This window comes from Anopheles maculipalpis, chromosome 3RL (genome assembly GCF_943734695.1).
Source record: "Anopheles maculipalpis chromosome 3RL, idAnoMacuDA_375_x, whole genome shotgun sequence".
Lineage (NCBI taxonomy): Eukaryota > Metazoa > Arthropoda > Insecta > Diptera > Culicidae > Anopheles > Anopheles maculipalpis.
The window spans coordinates 75,333,168-75,354,554 of NC_064872.1; the positions used below are offsets into that span (position 1 = coordinate 75,333,168).

General features: G+C 43.2%; 3 protein-coding genes across 5 annotated transcripts in view; 2 read left to right on the plus strand and 1 right to left on the minus strand.

Annotated features, from left to right (window-relative positions):
* Positions 1 to 21,387, plus strand: part of LOC126562130 (leucine-rich repeat-containing protein 15-like) — a 487,244-nt gene that overhangs the window by 167,031 nt on the left and 298,826 nt on the right. Inside the window, exon 3 of one of the 3 annotated variants that reach the window (XM_050218559.1) lies at positions 16,954 to 16,969. The exons of the other annotated variants lie outside the window; for them this stretch is intronic. The gene's annotated coding sequence lies outside the window, so the exon portion shown is untranslated. Of the gene's footprint in view, positions 1 to 16,953; positions 16,970 to 21,387 lie in introns of those variants that run through there. 3 annotated transcript variants of the gene reach the window in all.
* LOC126562030 (UDP-glycosyltransferase UGT5-like) lies at positions 13,901 to 15,719 on the minus strand. Its single transcript, XM_050218441.1, has 4 exons — positions 15,538 to 15,719; positions 15,378 to 15,465; positions 15,136 to 15,321; positions 13,901 to 15,061 (listed from the first exon to the last, which is right to left on the minus strand). The coding sequence occupies exons 1-4, from the start codon at positions 15,706 to 15,708 to the stop codon at positions 13,932 to 13,934; spliced, it is 1,575 nt and encodes a 524-aa protein (XP_050074398.1). The 5' UTR covers positions 15,709 to 15,719; the 3' UTR covers positions 13,901 to 13,931.
* On the plus strand, positions 17,263 to 18,861 carry LOC126562012 (UDP-glycosyltransferase UGT5-like). The gene has a single exon (XM_050218421.1). The coding sequence runs from the start codon at positions 17,263 to 17,265 to the stop codon at positions 18,859 to 18,861; it is 1,599 nt and encodes a 532-aa protein (XP_050074378.1).

Here is a 21,387-nt window from a genome sequence, read left to right on the forward strand (position 1 = left end):
ATATTACAAAATATAAGGATACTGTAAAATTTGGGATGGACTGATGACTCACATGGAAGGACATTGTATCAAATCCCTTTTCAGACTGTCCCTTCATTGAAAAGGCTAACTATGCAGACTCTTCAGACGTGTAAAATGTAAGTCAAGTTAGTATAAAATTGCAACTTTTAACATAATTTAGGCACCGCAATGGTGTAGGCGGCACCGGCTACGATCTTCAAACGGCAGGAGCGTTGTTCAAATCCCATCCCGACCCGTTCCGTGTCAATTATCTAACCTTAGACGGTTGTTAAGCCAAGAAGAAGAACATAATTTTAAATGGTTTATTTATCAACAGTATAATATTCTTCTCAATGTAGCTTTAATTTACAACTTTGAAAGCTCTTGGCCTGCGATTTCTGCTGCTTCTTGATGTAGGTTACACGTAGCGCGTTTTTTAAAGCCTTTTTTTGGGTTCGTTTGCATTCTTAACAGGACCGAGGTGTTGCAGAAAGTTTGTAAATCATAAATGCTTCAATACGATCCATCCAACATGTGTTTTTAGTTTGAATTGCTATCATTTCATTTAAAAATTAAATCTGCTGTGGCGTATTGCATACTTTTAGGCGCTTTTAAATATCGAGCAATTGCATTAAAGCCTGTGACGATTACTTTTGGTTATTACTTTATTTCTTCATAATTTAGAAATCTTTCGCGACAACTTTAATTTTTACCTTTTTCCTTTACTAGTAAAATTACAGAAATTTATTTTCTCCTAGCAATAACCATTTCATTTCCACTTAATTATGATTTTTTATTTCGCAAATCACTTCGTATTATCAACTGTGGCCGCTACCAACTATGCCGACGATCCACCACTTCTCGTGACAAACACTTCTAGATCTAGATAAAATATGTTGTTATTTAAGTTCGATTGAAGACATACTCACTGTCGAAATGTTAAGTTTACAGATGCTGTCAGCAGCTTTTTTTGAATGATTTTAAAATGGGCGGTTTCGCCTGAAACATGGACAACTACCAAGATACTTTATATTGTAGATTAACTTGTCCAGAATACTCTTCACCGATTAAATGGATACTCTGACTCTTGGATGAACGATTCACAATACTAGAAAGCTTAAGCGATGATGTCTCACCAGAATTCCTAATGAGTTTCGTTTGTATTCCAGTTGTATTTTGATTGCTAAAATACGAAATAAACTTCCAATGCTCCATCTGAATATTTCACCGTAACAACATTATGAAACCATCTTCTAAAAACGACAACTAAACCATGTCGGTAGAACCGTTTCCAACTCAAAACGACTTGCCGTCCATAAATATAAACCCACGCTCGGCTAACTGGTTCGGTGCTTTCAGTGCTTTTTTTACTTCGAAAGACATCGTATTTTCAGCCACCGGCGCAGTGTAAAACCGAGTCCTGCTTAAGTGAAAGCCGAAGAACATTTAATTTGCTAAAAATGAAGCCTCACCTTCAGACAGCCAGAGACCTGGTCTCGTCCACATTTGCTTTCATCCATTCCAGGAGGCGTATCTTTACCACCCTGCGGTACGGAGCATTGGTTGTTTCGTTTTTATATTTGCACCTTTGCGCCTCGTTCTATTTCTGATCGGCAGCGATGGTAGCTGCAGGGCCATGATTGTGTGTTTCCCCAACCGTACGCAACCACACGGTGCTCATGAAAATTAAATCGCTTGTTCTGCGAGACAGTTTGGAGGTTCCATTTTGGGTGTTTCGGTTGGTTAGCTTGGGAGTATTTTTTTTTTTCATTCTTTCTTGTTCCTACCACCGATTCGAGACTCCAAAAGCCTGCAGGTGAACCAGGTACTCGGCGAGCACTCGGCGGATATGACGCCGACCCAAACGGCCGGATATGCCGGTTAGAAAATACGGTTTTACTCCGTACAGCGAATAAAAACGAGATATCCGAAACCGAACGCCTTGCGGGAATGGCCGTAACCCACCCATGGACCGTAGAAAGGCATCCCGGAGCTCGTTTTTTATTCATTCGCAGCCACATTTTCCGTCGGTAGTTTAAAGCGTTTCGCGCTATAATTTGCTTTGCGCAAATGTGTCCCTACACACGCGTTCACGATTGTCGATTTTAAGCAAACTTTTACAAATTTTTCGTTCCTGTGCGTGTCTTTTTTTATCCACCCTAGCAATGGGAGAAACTCTTTTCTTACCTTACGGAACGAACCGTTTTAAACGAGACCCTTTGGAGCGTTCGGTTGAAGAAAAGAAATAATAACTACGACAGCGTTACTTCCTCACATACCGGCTGCTTTCAGGCAGTGCAGATGGGGTTTATCCTGATGCTTCGGTGAGAATTTGAAAGAATTGGAGTATTCCCAGCCTACCGCATACCTAACATTCCCGATTCGAAACAGCCGGTACGCGATGGCCTTTCAAAGCATTACAAACGAACCAAACCTCTTATCTTTAACGAAGAATGGCAAAAATCTGTACCTAACCTCCGGGCACAGTTGTCAAATCTTCGGCATGTCTTGAAATTTTCATCTCGAACAACCTCCAACTGGCTCCCCACTCCTCGCTCCTTCCTGCGCACCGCAGCCAAAAAGTACACGTGGGCTTTTTTTTACGAGTTGTTAGTACATTAAAATGTATTATGAATTTTACCAAATGTCTTCATGTCGGTTGGCTTCAATGTAGCGGCGCACAATTTACACCATTACACCCGTAGAATGTACTCACCGTTATTCGTTGTCAACGACCTGCTGCAAATTGACAATAAACCGTCTCACACTAACCTTACCCCATTGATATGTTTTGAAGAAGCTTTTTGTGTTGCTTGATCCCGGACGAAAAAAAAAATAACGCACCCTCCTATCACCATCTTCTCCATCCAAACAGCCGGATAAAACGCTTCCCGTAATCGCTTGTTTTTCGTTAATGCTCTAAAGAAATCAACTTAATGGAAATCAGCTAAACTCCCGGTGGGCGTATGAAAAGAAAGGCTTTGTTTTCTTTCAAGCAGGAACGGTAGGACTTCCATTCGGTGCGTGCATGAAATCGTGTACATGTTCTTGTGCTGTTCGAGACGACTAAAACAAACATTATCTTAGCGGGAACAAAGGTGTTCCCAAGGGGAAGAGAATGGAAGTTGTGTAGAAATTAGTGTTTGGTGTTTGTAAGCTTGTCAGCAGCATGTTCAATTTATTGTGCATTCTTAAAGAAATCTATTTAATTTTACAAGCCTTTTTTAGTGTTGGTTTGCTTTCTTTAGAGGATCAAAGTGTTCTAGATGGTTTGTACAACATAAATGCTTCAATACGATCCATCTAACATGTATTTTTAGTTTTATTTGCTATCATTTCTTTTTAAACATAAATTAACTTGGACCTATTGCATACTTTTAGGCGCTCTCAAATATCAAGCAATTTTATTGGCTCATTTAACGATTTTATTTATTCAGGATATAGAAATCTTTCCTTTACATTTTTAATTTTGCCTTTATCCTTTACAAGTAAAGTTACAGAAATATATTTCATTCTAGCAATAACCATTTCCTTAAAACATAATCTTATTTTTTATTTCCCAAATCACAGCTTACATTTTAGCTCCAACTTTCGAATTTTCAACAACAAATTGCAGTTTACATTACCATACTCACCTCTACTAGCCTGTCCCAAATCTATTTTCACCAAAATTGTATCCCACATTATCAATCCCGGTACACATTTTATACGAAATCCATGACAGGATGCAGCATGCACACCTACCGCATTATTCAAACGCTAACCCAGTGTCTGCACTTCTTGTGCGCCCTTGAACTATGCTCCAACGCACCCATACTCCCCAATAGTCTCTCCACCAAAATACCCTTGCGGTAAATTCAATAGAGTGTTTTATTGCAAAGGCAAAAGGTAATTTAATCTCTTCCCACGCAGGTAATTAATTTCCACAAAGACCGCGCCGCAAACCGCGCAAATCTCTACGTCCCAGTGCTCATGCGTTCCGCCAAACATAGCACCCGTCTGCGTGCGTGTTTCTGTGTGTCGCTATACTGTTGGCTGCAGAAGACACTTACCCACTCACGTCTGGACCGGCAGTTCACAGGATGTCACAGCGTTTGCAATCGAAGCGCGACCATGTGCCAGTGTGGTTGCGTTAGGTTGGCTCCGGATTACGCGGATCGTGGTTAGGAGGAAAAACGATACAGTTAATGTATTCAATAAAGTGCGCTTTCCAGCGTGCTAAAGTCCGTGCAGCGGTATCAACCTGAACCTGCCTCAAAAAATACCCAATTACCCGATTCCGATTCAACCACCATCCAGTATCTAACAGGGAAGGGCACCCGTCTCGTGGCAACTGCTGCTAAATCAAATGGGCAACGCCGCCGAACGCCGAAAAAAGGGCACCATTGTTTACTGTTATTTATGCTCTAAATAGAGCACCGCTTTGCACAAACACACACACACACACACACACACACACACACACACACACACACACAAACTGGCTGGCACAGTTATGGCCGAGCACAATATCCGCGTCTTCATGGTTTCACGGCAGCTGCAGTAGTAATAGCACAGAGTTTTACCAAATTTATCTATGGTATCACGAGCTTGGAGGTTAGCGATATTTATGGACGCCGCTGGTTGGCCATCTCGTGTTGACATCAGTTTTTGGTTTGTTACTACTTGCAGCACCCTGCCTGCGCCATCCTGCTTCATCGAGCGTACCCGTTTATCGCAAGTCAAATTGCAGAGCATAAAACGGTGGAAAGAATAAAGCAAATGAGGTTCCGATAAGATAAAGCAGAAGGTTTATTGCAAAGAAGGACGATGGTACTTGATTTGTGCTTATTAGCTGCACGATAAACAGTGGCGCACGAGTCGCAAAATAGATACTACGGCAAAGGTGTCAAACGTGGTCAAGATGGTGGATTTATCAAGCAAAAGATGAGCTTTATTGGCACCATTACTTAACTGCTGTTTTTAGGCAATTAAAGAGGTTTTCAGGATACTTTTAAGATATGTTTTCGCTAATTTGTGGTTCAATGAGAATAGTTATTTGTACAAATTATCGATGGGATGGTTGATTCTGGGCTGTATCCGACTTGACCTGATCGAGCCATCGAGTTAGCTATGCATTTTAAGCTGATCAACTGGTCCTTGACGAGCACGAAGACATCTACCACGGGCATATAGCTCAGCTGGTTGGCGTGGTTTATCTCCCTCGATCTTCTACTACCTCGAGATCGTCGACGATAACCTCGTCGACGAAAGCTCTGCTATCGAGTCGAGCTCTAGCTCTGCTATCGAGTACAGCTCATACATCGCCCCAGATTTCTCTCCGATTATGTCAATATTATCCGCGAAACTTAAGTTTTTCTTTTGTATATTTTGTAGCGACTTTGGGTCTTTAAGACCTCCTTCGCCTCTTGCGAAACCTAGGTTTGGGGAGATTGGGTGATAATCGTGCCACGGATGTTGAACCCCACACTTCGCATTACACCTTCCATGTTAAACAGCAAACAGGAGAGTCCGTACCCTTTTAAGCATTCAATCCAACACTCTAAACCTTAGTAGTAGATTCTTCCAATTCTGGAGTTCACGAGTAAAGTGTTTGGGTAAACAGCATTACCACACGCTGAGCATCGCAATACAAACAAAAACAACGTACAAAATTTAAAGATTAATGCGTTTACTTAAAAAAATCCAAGTCCTGTTTTTCCCCATGATACTACTATTTACGTTCTACGGATTTCTCTTCCATAGCGAACTCACCCAATAAAATGGTAAATCGTCATAGAACTACAAACTCAAGCGCAACTGTTAAGAAGCTTAACGTCTCTTTATTTATACTCTCAATAGAGCTTCGATCGCACACGTTGAATCGTAACTAGAGCTATCGAAATAAAAACTCTCTGTTAGCTTCGTTAGTGCCTCTCGTGCACTGGTAACACACAAACACATCGCCTCTATCGTTTACGTGTTCCAAAAAACTGCACACAAACACTCGCACCAAGTGAGGGAATTTGGAAGAAAACTTTCCTTTTCCACGTAGCTTGTTGCGGTTAAGCCTTCCCATCCTGAGCTCACTATGTTGAGCTAATTGAGCTTAGCTTTCGGGGAATAGATTTAGTTATTTTCATCCGAATTGTACGTCGGAGAAGCTTATAGAAGGCCAGCAGCACATAGCAGAGTGGGAATATCCGAAGGCATTATTCGCAGGAAAAATCTTAAGAAATATTTTCCATTGAACGATCATATAATCTTCACCGTTTTATCTTAAGCGTCGGGAGTTTTGTTTTGCTATTTTCAATATTTCACATTCTAGAATTAAAAAAAAAAACAAGTAGAATATTCAAAAGGAAATCTTTCTTAACTAAGACAAACCCCACACTTTATGTCGTCATCATCATATTCCCATCAAAAACAGACCAGCGAAGTCAGTCTACCTTTTCAACCTACAGAAAACCTCACGGAAAATGGATTAATAAACAAAACAAAGTGTTTGTGAAAAACACAAACCCTTCAGCATGATGGAAAAGGGAGCAAAACTAATTTCATCCCAAGAGCACTTTCGAAAGCACGGTTCCCTTTCTTAATGATGTCCTCGCGGGTAAGATAAAACAATAATCCAAGCGAGTCCATCCAGACTGAAGCGTGCGATGGTGCTTAAATACCATAAACCTTGACTCAAGTTTTCTGCCACTGCCGCACCGGCGGGCTTAACGCCCCGGCGAAGGAAGAAACTCTCATCATTAGCAGCTCGTGGTGTGCACACTAAAACAAACAATAACGATCCAACTCACACCCCCGATCCCGGGGGTTGCCGAGGAAACAATGGCACCGCCACATGCATCCAGCAACAAATCCTCGCAAACACAAAGCGAACACGATTGATTCGTGCCGAGGTGGTGGCAACCATCTCCATCGCTTGGCAAACAACAGTGGATGTATAAGCTCTCACGTGTTACGCGTACCCCGGGCACACGCTTTCCACATAACAACGATCAACAAAAATCAATATTATCCCTAATTGGGCAAAACCACTAATAGAGACGCCGAAAGTTTAACGTTTAATTTAATTACACCCGGCCATCCTTGCTACAGTTAAGGTGGTAGTGAGCGGGTGGAAACGGCGAGCAGCGAGGGGGATTCGAGGACTGAAATTGCTCTCGATTGCTTTTTGATAAAGGACCCGATCGTCTTCCGGGGATGTAAACGGAGGAGAACATCACACAACACGGTGTATGTAGGCGTACATAGGGCGAGTCTTTAGGTCAGCTTATACTTTCTCGCACAACGTTTCGGGGTCGGTTATGGTCCTGTTGAAGAGATTAGAATGGAAAAGAAGAACTAATTGAGCTCATACTTCCGGGCTGCGTGTTTCTGACAGGGATGAACAGTTGCTCCTCTTCGCTAAGTGCTATAAGATGTTTTTTTTTTTTGTTTATTTGAGATAGTTGTGATTTTTTTTCGATTAGGTTGAGAAGTTTATATGAATTTTTTGTTACTTCATTAATGGGAGTTACATGTTAGCGGTTTCATGTATGAAAAAACAAATGTAAGTGTTAATATAATTCACACCATGTGTTGCATACCTTTAGGCGGAAAGTACTACGCCCAAGCGGCGCCCCTTGCATTTAACCTTTTTTCCACCCGTTTCTCCCAGTTTCAATGCGTCATGGGCTACCTCTAACTCCCTCTTTATCTAACCTTTTGCTCCCTTTTCAAGATTCCACGGCGTTTCTTCTTCGGAGATTGAAAACACTCTTTACACTCTAACACTCGGGACTTTGCCATTTTTTTTGACTTAGCCGAGTTTAAATGTGAAAGAAGTGAGAAGGTAAAGATTTGTAGTTATTCGATGCTCGGAATGTGTAGATTAAAATTAAAGTGTAATTTCTGCAATTTTAGGTTGAATGAGAAACACCACTCATCGGAGGACATTCCCTGATGCAGTTGGACAGTGAGTTGAAGAGCAGAAAGCTACTAGAGCAAACAAACGATCGGTCATGTTCGTGCGCAGAACCAAACGATAAACTACGGCTGCCAAAGTGAGAGGAGACCTGCAACGAATATGTGTAGTACAGACTTTAAGTTCTGTCTGTACTGCTCTTGAAGCATCTCGAAAAATCCAAAAAACTATTCAAAAAATAAATGCCTAAAGATATGCAATCCGCACTACTTTCAAACATCTGGCGCACTCAAAAATGCAACTGTTGAACGCAATAATGAATATCGAAATGAATACAATTTTTACCATACATTTTTTTCTACGAAAAATACCAATTCAGGTATGGCTAAATTGATATATACTTATTTAACCGTATTAACAGCGAAAGAAACTCTAGTAAATACAGCAGAGCAAAATTAGACCGCAAACATTAGTGCCTCAAATCACTGCTGCTGTTCGACTGTTGAACATGACTGTCAAATGTTCGCAATCAAAATAAAAAACCCCATAGTGATGGCAAACTCTTGTACGGCCACTTGTTTACCATTCTTCACTGACACAGAACATCGTTACAAAACACTTCAAGCGTGACAGCTCTCACAACCTGCCCAAAAGAAGAAAAAAGCACATACCAAATCACCACCACAAAAACAATTAATCAAGATCATTTACCTTCCATACTCTACTGGTTGCTGCTGAACTATGCTTCAGGTTCACGCACCAAACGAGCGCCGTTTGGTGCGTGCCCGATGGAGTATCCACATTTACCACACAAAACAACAATTTCTTCAACTTTTTTTTTCTACTGGCAACCCTCCAGACAAGCTCACACCGCGCTACCAAAACCATACGAAACTTTTGCTTACAACAGTTTGTGTGGCCCAAAACGTCCCCCGAAGTGCGTCTTTCACCAGACACCAGGCACAAGGTGGTGTGTCACTCATTATCCAAATTAATTCACCGACTGTAAACTTCCGTCCTGTGGCCGGCCGGCCAGCCGAACAAAAACACCGCAACGGTTCCCTTGTGTGATCCCCTACCCGTCCGGAGGGTTCGGTTTTTTGGGGCCCGGAAACACCACCGGAAGCTAATTGCTGCGGTTGGAAGTAAAAACTTTTCGCCTGCGGTCAGAAATGTCCTCACGTGGCGGTGTGCGTGCGTTGTAAGGTACTAACGAGCTCGGATTTGGATCTTCTCGGACGATGTTTTCGTGCTTGTAAAGAGTGATTTTCCAGTTCATTTTCATGGGCCCATGAACCATTGTTGGAATTTTTCTGCGAATTTTCCGCACCCGGTACACTCATTTGGCATTCGCCGGAGGTACAGTATTGGTTCTAGGTTCTTCCACACTTGTCGGAGTGCACGAGCCAAGGATGGCTTCGTCCTATTTTCACTCCTAGCTCAAGCAACCTCATCTCCACAAGGTCAATTTTTCCCGGTCCGGATAATGCCTGCACCAAAAGCTTACGTTTTCTCCGCTGTCAACACAAACAGGTGGTACGGGCATTTGACTCTGTGTCTGATGTGTACAAAATCCAGAACACAAAGCCGCCCTTGAACTGTCTTTTTCCAACCTTCTTGACGGGGGCTCGGCTGGAATTCGGTCGGATGGTGGATGAAGAAAAATGATACGCCCTGTTACGTGTATGGGGTTTGTGAAGCTAGCCTTTGGAACGGAAAATGGATAGATACCCACAGGTGAGAAATCATCTAGACCCTTGTTTTTTGCAGAACACTGAGCAAGTAACACTGAAAAGGTAACTAGGAGGGAATTTTTCTTTATTTTGTTTTGCGAGCGTTTAACAATGTTTATGCCAGAAAGAGACAGAAAATTTAAAACAAATAATAATAAAAACACACAACACTATCAACGAGCACTATTTTGACCTCCAGCCTTTAGATAAAGGATCATAATTCAGATAAGCTTCTTCGCTTATATTCTTTCTGAAGCATTCCTAGATGCAAGATGCTTGCCGCTAAGCCTCTGCGAATAAGCAACCAGTAGCAGACACTCAACGTGGTCCGGAATTCCTTTCGACATACCTCGACGAACAACACCGTACCCGTAGAAAACGGTACTGGCACGGGCGGGCAAAACTCACAGATGGCGCTCGAAAAGAATTCATACCGATCTCACCTGAATGTTTGATGAACCCGTTAAGCATGTGTGAAGATCCGTGAATAAATAATCTGCTAAAAAGCTACCGGAACACGGATGTACCGGTAACCGGTTTGCAAGCTTCCTTTTTTTTTTTCGTTGGGAACATTCCGGGATTCCCTAGTACCTTGAAGAGGAAAAAAAGGCTCCACTGTAAGGAAAGCATTAGCCTGAAAGTATGCCCAACCAAGGTGTCAGGGCTCAGCAGCTACAGCACCATGCTAAGCCGGTGAGGAAAAAAAAGAGAGAATGCCCCCAACGTAGGTCTCATACTGCAGGCTGCCAGGAAAGGAATTATGGAGCACATAGCTACGCAACGTCTGCTTTCCGTGAAACGTGTCTGCTTTACGTGCCTGTTTTGCACACTGCTCAAAGAGCTCCACCAGGAATAAAGGATGATCAATCAAAGGCCCAATTTGTAAGAAGAAGGAAAAGAGACACAAGCGAAAAAAACAAAAGCACAATGCATTGAAGCATCTCTGGACCAAAACCTAGCAGATAAAAACAAACCCATTTTCGCTTTGCTTTAGCGCTTACACAAACAAGGAATCGATTTATCTTAATGTAGGCCTAATTTTCATCCTAATTTGAAAATTGTGTTCAAGCTATGCGAAACTAACCAAATTCCTTCCCAAGCTTTGCATAAGCAGTCAGTGAGCTTTTACAAGATAAATAGTAAATTAGGCTTTCACTGTATTCACTATCGTATAGACCGATGGCCCGATCAAAGGGAATTCATAATTTCTTCCCACATCACTTACTCTCTGACAGATGCTAAAATTATGGGAGTTTCTTGATTTGTGCCACATTCGGTTTGACACCGCATACATGAACCAGATGGATAATGAATAATTTATTGATACGTTTCGAGCCTGTTTCCGGAATCTGCTTGATATTGCATAACAGCAATGCTGGTTACATTTGCTTCTCGCACGCAAACCAAAATAAACTATGTAATAATTCTGATACAATTTTTTAAATAAATAAGCATTAATTGTATGCTTCTCAATCAGTGATGCTTCTTCTTCTTCTTGGCTTAACGACATTCTAAGGTCACGCCGGCCACGTAGTTGGACAGTCAGTCCTCAACTACGGGGGATCGGTCCGGATGGGATTTGAACCCCGATCCTGCCGTTTAAAGACCGGTGCTGTCACCTACACCACCGGGCCCAATCAGTTACGCTATAGAGCTTAACATTACTCTAATTTTACTTCAATTTTTTAACACCCCTTCAACCTCACACAGCACGAAACATTTCAAGAAAGAGAGTGAAATATTTCACTTTGAAAAACTGCCAAACGGTGGAGACACAATGTTGAACGAAGTTTAAAAATTAATTGTTATTTTCATATTTAGTAAAAAATAAAAATTTACACAAAAAGAATAAAAAGCAGACTAGATCATATAAATTGGTAGAGAAAAATGCTACAGGAAGATGACGAATAATAAGACAAATGACAAGGGCAAAGTACCGAGATAAGGTGACCCTGTTGTCAATTTACTAAATGAAATATGACCTTGATGGCTTGCTGTACAAAAAATGAAGAGTCTTGTTGATCAATTTTATTGTTCAGTATCTCAGACCAAAGTACGAGTTCAAATATCAGGAAAAAAAATCAAACCACGAGATACCTGGAAGATTTAATGTTAACCCTTTGATGTTTTTTTTATAGTATAGATAGATATAAAAGTATAGATAATTACATTGTTCCAGTGCTGGGCGTCTCCATCGTCTCCTTCTGGCGTATCTAAAAATGTTCTTCAATATTTGTTTTTGTTTTCATAGACATTGATTGTGATACATGTGATGTGATTCAACATTTTGGTCCCATTTGTTCATTTCTTTGTGCTGTGTCATTTTTGTCCAAAGTGTATCAATTTTGACCGATTCTGCGACGTTAGCTGACCATTGGCCATGCCAACATCTTTTGAACTCTAGGGTGCGATAACGTTGGTTGTGATCATGTACATATGCTAATAATGGCGCTTTAAAATCAGCCCCTTCGGCTGCTCCATCCATATAACTTTGTGAAATTGTGCGTTCTTAAGAAGTTACTCATTACATTACAGTTACTCATTGCTGTTTAATGGATACGTACAGTGTTAAATTAGTGTGTTTACCACCTCACTCTCACAACTTCACATGAGCAACATCTGAATACTTAAATAGACGTGAGTCAGTGATCAATAAAGTGATAATGCAACAGTGTTTTTGTTCAGTGCGAACACAAGGAACGTCCTCTTTGGTGTTAAACATGTAGAAAAGTGTTGGATCGGAAAAGTTAGATTGAAAACATGGCAATAGCTGTTACGGTAAGCGTTATACATTATATTTGCAAACGTATTATAAAAGAATGAAAACATTATTATTGCAATTATGATGAATGGGAGGGTCTCTCTAACCACTGGAGTATCGCCGGCCAGGGGATCCTCGACGGTCAAAGGGCCCTTTTAGACTTAGAATTATCAAACCTTAAGATTGGAAATCGATTAGGATTCAATTTGACTGGATTCGTATTTGGATTCGATTGGGATTCGATTAAGATTCAACCCAATTCGCTGAAGCGACGCCAAACAATTAGGTTTGGAATGCGAAGATTCGCTTTTCCCAACACTACTCACATTTAGTGTCGTCGTAACGTGACATTAGACATGAATGATGTTTTGCTTCAAATCACTAAAATCCAACACTAAAAAATAAAGTATCTTAGGGCGCTTTCCTCTTTCTAATTCTGTTGTAAGGCTGACTATTGTAGTTGCAGCATAATATGCTGCGTTTGTTAAAAATGGTATCTGTTGTAATTCGTTAGAGCCAAAGTCATGTGATTCAGAAACAAGTTGTGGAAGCAACCGCTTGGGCAGCAACCTCTCATATTATTTCGAATGAAATTTACCATAAGCGCGATGAAACGCTACTGCGATTAACTAGAAATACGCAACTCTACCTTATCAAAAGAACGATTCCGAACAGTTCAGATGGCCCAGCAAACAATATCTCACTTCTCCCTGTAGTGAATAATGAATAATAATGAGATTTTCTGGTCTGTGCTAGGAAGTAATCAGTGAGTTACGACGCAAGTACAAAGAATAGCTCTTGCACTACTACGTTAACACCACACTAAATCGAATCCTACGAGATGGAAATCGATCCTAAATTCTCAACAATTTACACCCCTGTAGCCTACCCAGTGAGCAAAATCATGCTGCTCACTATAGCGAGCAGATGCTTCTCACTATAGTGAGAAGCATGATTTTGCTATTTTGTGACTACTCAGCGTGCACAATCAAGCTTCTCACAATAGTGATTTGCTCACTATCTGCTCATTTCAGTGAGAAGCATGATTTTTTTTCGCTGGATATGATTTACTAATTAGTAAACCGACCATCGGCAGCTACTGTTGTTTTGCTGAACGCCATGACAACGTGAATTTCATTCCAATCCGAATTATCATCCCGATACGAAAATGCTGACTCATCCTGATACTGCGCCCGTTACCGCTCTTAGCAACTTCATGCTGCTAATCTTACCTTGTTGTAATCCCTTGGGAAAAAAGTGATGAGTTTATATAAAATATTAAAACAAAAAATCGCACATCACGCGGCATACGTACCAACCCGGTTTGAAGACCATCATCGGATATGTTTCGTGTGCGCCGAAAAGTGTCAATTCATGGTGAAGGTCAAACCACTTGTAGCGTGTCGCGAGTATTCCACGATAAGAGCAAAAACGAAATCTCCAAATCAAATATGTTCATTTTTATATCATTTTCATTTATTCAATTAAGCTTCTTTTTGGAACAAATACTGGTCACATAGTTTCGATTGATCACAACACATGCTCAGTTGCGCTTCTTTTTCGCACTCACCGACGTAGCCTTTTTCGATCGCAGCCCGCCACACAGCAGCTTAAACAGTAGATAGAAAAACAGCACCGGAACACCGATGATGGTGGCGATCACATCGATCCCGTGGTACTGCAGGAAGCCCAACTCCTGTCCGGCTGACTTCAAGTGCTCCGCCCCACGGTGCCGTATAACGTACTCCACCCAATAGACGGCCAATTCGAGCGGTTCCATCGGTTGATCGCGATACCGGGCGGATATGCTTTGGGCGATCGTTTTAAACTTCGAATCACCCAATATCCGATTGATCGCGCTCGACAGCCGCTCTTCGGATATTTCCTGGTACGGTAACAGCAACCCATACCCGGTACGTTCGGCTTTGGCCATGTTTAGGTACTGATCGCCAAACACCGGTATGCCAATCACCGGCACACCATGGTACATGGACTCGGTCGTGCTGAGCAGTCCACCGTGCGTAATAAACAGCCGCACATTCGGGTGGGCCAGTACGTCGTCCTGGGGCCACCATGCCTTAACGATCACATTGTCCGGCCGGTTCGGTAGCGTTTCATCTTCCCACTTCCACAGCACGGTTTGCTTCAGTTTCGCAAAGGCGCGCAAAATTGCTTCACGCTTCTCAACCGGCAGCTGGCTGCTCTGGATGTTTGAACCCATCGAGAAGTAAATCACACCGTGCGTTGCATTATCCAGCACCTGCTGGATGTCTTCCGGCAGCGGGTTCGGTTTGCGATTCACGTGCATTCCACCGACCTCGATCATGTTCGGCACGTACGGGCGCGGATAGCTGAGGCTGAAGTGATTGTTCAGCAGCACCAACGACACGGCCTGCCGGCGCAGCTCCTCTAGCGGGGGCTTTGGATCGGGAAATGATGCTTCGTACATAGCACTCTGCACCGGGAAATCCAACGTGTGTCCCAGAATGGTGTCCATGATTGCCATCAACATGTTACCGATGCGCTGCACAAATGACATCCGATCGGTAAAGCTCAGGAACGGATGCGGTACGTAAGATATCGGTGATGGTGTTCCGACCAAGTCGTTTGTCCAGCGGGATGCTCCAAAGGTGGACAAAACGAGGCAAGGTGCTTTGAAGTGATGGGCAAACCCTGTGAAGAAGCAAAAGATGAAGCTTCGTATGAAGTAAACATGCTGCAGGAGACTCTGCATTCACCATAGTTACCTAGGTGTGCGTCATTCAGAAAGCTCTCCATGATGATTAGGTCAAACTTTTCGTTCGATGCGATCAGTTTCTTCACGTTCGGGTGCTCCAACGTGTAGTTGGTCAGCATTTGTCCAAATTTGTACGTCATCGTGATGCCTTCCCACACGCCTTGATCGGCCATCTCGAACATGTTCGGTACCAGATCTACAATTAAGCATGAAATTAACTCCCAATAATGGTAACGCTGCCAGTACACCTACCCTTAACAATATCCGCTGATCCGCTCACATCGATATCGTGATAATTTTTCAACGGTTTCTTCTGCGGGAATGGATTGATAACGTACACCTGCAGACAGAAAGTAAAGCATTACATCACTGTATCTTCCAGAACGCACATCAGCTGATAAAGCAACCTTACCTCATGGCCGCGTCTTGCCAGCTCTTTCGTTAGTGCCGATCCGACAATGTAGTGTGATCGGGCGGACGTTGGAAAGATCGCCAAAATCTTTGCCCCCTCAACCGGTCCGGAAACGGTGCATGCGTATACAATCGCTAGCAGCACCACCGTAACCGTCCACTTAAGCCTCATGTTGAGCTGTTGTGTGTCTTGGGCGGGCAAGGTCGTCGTGCTGCTGAAGTTACACCAGACACCAAAACAAACTTCCTTCTTGGTGCGCGACTCGATTGCTAATGACGAACTTTTTGGAACCGTTTTATGGATCTTCCGCTCACCACAAGTAGCGTTATTATCTCATCATACTTGAACAGTGCCATACAAACACACTTCTAACAAAATGCTCTATGGATGTGTAAGTGGAACCGACTGTAGGGTTGTATAAATATTTGTTCCAAAAAAGTTCCAAACAAACCCGCCACCAAGCGAGATAATGAACCGTACAGTAAAACCAGTTCTGGTCTGTAAATGAGTGACGTTCATTTGATCTAGTGAACGCTCGCCATGTCAGTGGATTTTTTTTTTAGCGAGAGATCGCACCAGACTTCTTTCGGAACGTTCTGTTTATAATAAACTTCAATATGATGTATATTTATATTTTTACAGTTTCAATTTCTCCAAGAAATAAAAAAATGTCTTGATAAAAAATTACTGATAATAGAATGGGCAACAAACATGTATTAAATAAGAACATATCTATCGAATTCACGGAAAGAATTATAGTCACGTTAACTTAGCCAAAAATACCAAGACAAGCCCTCTCGAAATTGAAGCGCCTAAGAAGTTATCAGCCGAGTGATATTATCCGCGAAACCCATCGAAATTCTCCCATACCGAGATGAGAATCCCATCGCGACGTCAACCCGTGCGCATTCGTCAAACTCTGCGATGATTAGGAAAATTCTTCTACAAAACGTGATCCGAATACTAACGCTGTACATTTTAACCCCTCAACGCGAAACGCTTAGTATGAAGCAAAAATAATACCCACACAAACGTCCCACAAATCAATGAAATTTCGTATTCAATTTAAAATAGATATTCACCGTCCTGTCGTCGTTTGACCGACGCGACTTTCAGAAGGCCATCACGCGGATGTGTAAGCTTTGTAACTGGGTGTGTTACAACTACACACAGCGCCTTCCGAAACATGGTCATTGGCAAGGGTACCACATTGCCATTGGCACTGTTTTGCTTGCCGTGCGTAAACAAACAAATATAGACCGTCGTCACTTGCCGGCAGCCGGTACATATGCTCATCCGCCGGCAACGTGATGTAGAGCAGTGTGGTGGTGAGCTTTACTATCGCTGTACACCGGCTTAGGAAAATATTGTCTAATTTTGCGAGAGAGAGAGAGAGAGAGAGAGAGAGAGAGAGAGAGAGAGAGAGAGAGCACAGAAGGAAAATAGAGAATTTGAATGAAACTCAATGATTACTCAGGTGCCGCTACCCTCTTTCTCGCTGACAGCTGCTACACTCATGATAAGAGCGTTTCGCCATAGCTAGCGAAGGTTCTCAACCATGCCGAATCCTAGTAGACGATTAGTTTGTACTAATAAACGGTGACGATCAGTTCGGTTGTCAGGAGGAACCCTGCTGTCCAAAGTATTTCGTGTTGTGCGCTTTTCGCGAGATAAGAATTTTGGTGAAATCATCCCAACACCCAGTCTCGGAATTGGGTCAACATTATGGCGCACTACACGTGTTCTTTGTCGCTGGCGTTCATATGCGTACTCATGTTAGGTCGCAGCGTACCGGAAACGGATGCAGCACGCATTCTTGGCATACTGCCTTCCGTGGGACGATCGCATTACATCATTGGGGCTGGTCTTATGAAAGCACTGCTCGATGCAGGCCACGACGTGACGATTGTGAGCCCGTACGCTATGAAAGGTGCGCCAGCTGATCGGCACCGTGACATTCTACTGCCGGATCTAGCCGCCTCGCACGACGTATCCGGACCGGATCTCTTCCAGTACAAGAACGCACCGAATGTGATGGTGCTGTATCTGGTGTACAGTGAAATTGGTCCGCTTACCTCGCAGGCACTGCTAGAGCATCCAAAGATGGTGCAGCTGATGGAATCGGGCGAACGGTTTGACGCCGTCATTGTGGAATCGTTCGCTAGCGAGGTGCTGTACGGTTTGGCGGAACACTTCGGTGGCCAGCTGCTTGTGTTCTCACCGTTCGGTGCATCTATGTGGACGAGCGAGCTGGTCGGTACGCCCTACCCGTACTCGTACATACCGCACACCTTCCTGAGCTACACGAACGAAATGACTTTTTGGCAACGGTTCACGAATGCACTGGTTGGCCATGCGGATAAGCTGTACTATCGGTGCGTCTTCCTACCCCAGCAGGAAGCCATGTTTCGGAAGTACTTTCCAAGCGCGAAGCTAACCTTCCAACAAACGCTTGAAAGTGTTCGGCTGGCGTTTGTGAACCAACACTTTAGCCTTAGCTATCCGCACCCGTACGCACCGAACATGATCGAGATCGGTGGCATACAGATCCAACCGCCCAAAGAGCTTCCGTCCGACATACAGCGGTACATCGATGAGGCACCGCACGGTGTGATCTACTTTTCGATGGGTTCCATGCTTAAGGGACGTAACTTCCCGGAGGACAAGCGTGCCGCATTCGTGAACGTGTTCCGCGACCTGAAGGAGAACGTGATCTGGAAGTACGAGAATGATAGCCTACCGGACAAACCGCCGAACGTGCTGATCAAGTCGTGGATGCCACAGAGCGACATTCTTGCCCATCCGAAGGTGAAGCTGTTCATCACGCACGGTGGACTGCTGGGTACGACCGAGGGCCTCTACCACGGTGTACCGATGGTCGGTATTCCGATTTACGGCGATCAGGAGCTTAATCTGGCCCGTGCCGAGCGGGCCGGGTATGGTGTGAAGCTCGAGTACGATACGCTAAGCGAAGTGACGATCGCTGCCGCCATTCGGAAGGTACTGTCCGACGCATCTTACACCGAGCAGGCCCAACTGATCTCGAAACGCTACCGCGACCAACCGCTCGGTCCCGCGAAAACGGCAGTCTACTGGGTGGAGTACGTGCTGCGGCACGGTGGTGCACCGCAGCTTCAATCACCGGCCGTCCGGTTGTCGTTCGTCGAATACAATCTGCTGGACGTGTACGCGTTGATGACCGTGATTGCTTTATCAGTGCTAATTGGGTTGGGTGCGACATTGAGAGCGCTACTGCGCCGGTTAGGAATTGTCAAACGGCAACCGCGCCACTCCAGGCAGGGTAGCGGTAAGAAGAATCAGTAAGCCCGGTTATCAAATACAAAAATGCCATTTAAACATTGTGCCAAATATGTAGAGAGGATTAAGACAACATAGAAAGAGATCTGCTCGAAATTTAGACGATTAGGTCAGATTGATGCGGTACAAGTGGACGGCCATCAGTTGCTGCGGCAAACTTTGTGACATTTGTCCGTACTATTGATAAGCGAACACATGATCGATTGCGTTGGTCAGTGAGGACGAACGATAACTTCTACCACGCGCCGAGAAGGTGCTGTTTGAGGTAAACCGCGAGGACAGTATGGTTAAGATAACGACTAGTGTGATATGTACATATGTGCGATAAGAACGTGCGTTTATCATTGACACTGTTAACCATTTGCATCGAATGTGATTAAATAAATATTGTTACAACTATAGCAGCTTCTAATAGAGTTTGATAAGACGGCAAATAGGCTAGTTGGCTAGTTTCTTCTCTAAATATTCTGTTTACAGTACAGTACAGGTGCAGACTCAGCATTCAGATTTATAACATTAACCGTTTGATCTACTATTTAGTTCGAAACAATTTTGTGTATTGTTTATTCCTATACTAACGCCCTTTTTAAGTAAGATCCTTGCAAATTATCTCGTAAGTTACATTCGCTGAAACAGTTTACCATTTTTTGTCGTTTGTTACTTAAAACGTGGCACCAATCACAATCGAATTTAAATTGAAAACAAAAACCCTTTCGTTTAAGCTTTTGCTTGCGCCCTCTACAGTACAGTAGCTGAACTGTTGGGTTCAAATGAAAGCATCTCATCCGCTTCTAGAGGTTTACTTTAATCGTCTGAATGGGACGCATGCTGCTGCTGGCAGAAAAATTACTATCAATAGAGTAACTTGCTTACGCTTTGAAAAACACGAGCACGCGAGTAAGCACATGTTGCGCTGACGCGCCTTCATGACGCGCGAAAGTGAGTGAACTCTGCAGTGAGATAAGAAAATAGGAGCGATTGCTCATATGTTATGGCGCCTTTTTTTAATCGCAACACAACAGCACGTGTTTGTCCTACTGCCACTGAATCCGTTAGGACGGGCAGTAGAGCATAGTCGATTAAATAACTGCAGATGAATGCTAAACATAGCTTTATACAATCTATGGTAATCCTTAGCGTAGATGGATGTAACAAATGATTTCCTATTTTCTGCAAAGCGGATTTGGGATCTAAAACAATTTAAAATGTAGTTTAAAATGGATCAATTTAATTCATTGCGGTTAAATTGATATGTTGCGCGTTTTGTACGCATTAAATTGCCCGATTTCGACGTCTACACAACGCTGACGTCTACATCTACGCTCAGAAAAAAGAACGTATCGAAAAAAAAAGTCTATATTTACTTTGTGCCTATTTTCAGCAGCTTTTTCAGAGAAAAAGATATTATTTATCATGTTTTGAAAGTATCAGCGAGCTATGGATTAATTTTTAAAACAGTTGCCCTAGTTTATTCATAATTTGTCTTTGTAAATTTGTAAACACGAAAAACCGAACGGCCCTTTCCACCGTGTAATAGGCCCTTCAGCTTCTGCCGGATTGAGCACATGTAAAGGCACCTACACTTCACCTGTCCACCATTCTTGCTGGCTTCACCAATACACGCGCAACTTTCGTCTGCAGCTTGGTACACGCTGTACTCCGCTATGGTGCGTTCGTTGCGTGCTATTCAAAGCTTCGCACCGTTGGCTAACTAAATTTTAATTATTTTAGCTAAACCATAACGTACAAGAAATTCCATTTACATGACACCAACGCTCCCAAACCATGGTTCGAAATGAAGGCTTAAAAGTTGCACATTTTGCAAACAAACCAACCGTGTATCACCAACACACCAAAACAAAAGCCATCCCCCTTTCAACGCGTGCTATCGTTTGGGCCGCTGAATTACCTGGTGATGTGGGCCCACCTGATGAGGTTGCAGCCACACGGGCATTGAAAGCAGAGCCCATTTTGTCCGCATACTCACGCGCGCGTGTACCTATGCACAGTACCGCAACACCGCTCGCGATCGCGCTCCCTATCCCGGTCCTACTCGATTCCCTTTAATTTGTTGTGTAAATCGCTTCAGGTGCACGTTCTTAGTTAGAATTAATTAATTAGGCAGTCAGCTAAATGCTGATTGTGCGTGAAAAACAAAAGTGTTCTCTCGACGCGTATTCGGCGTTCTTGATTTGTGCGCAAGTGGTTATTCACGACACACACGATCGTGAACAAGAGCATCAATTGTGCTCGAACGTGCATATGTTCCCCATTTTTGCTGTGCTTCTGTGATGATGAATGTGCCTTGTTTGGAGGCTCATTTTAGCGTCCCATCGAGGCTTTTGATCGCAAGCAAAAGAACGCATAACCCCCTTCTGGCAGTGTATGTGTGTCTGTGTGTGCGTACGTGAAAGTGTATTTGTGCGATGAAAAAAGATCGCGAAAGCATTAATGTGTAAACAACAGAAAACATAAAACTGCGGTCACCCATCGGCATCGTCTGATCGACACACGCTGCTCTATCTAAAGCAT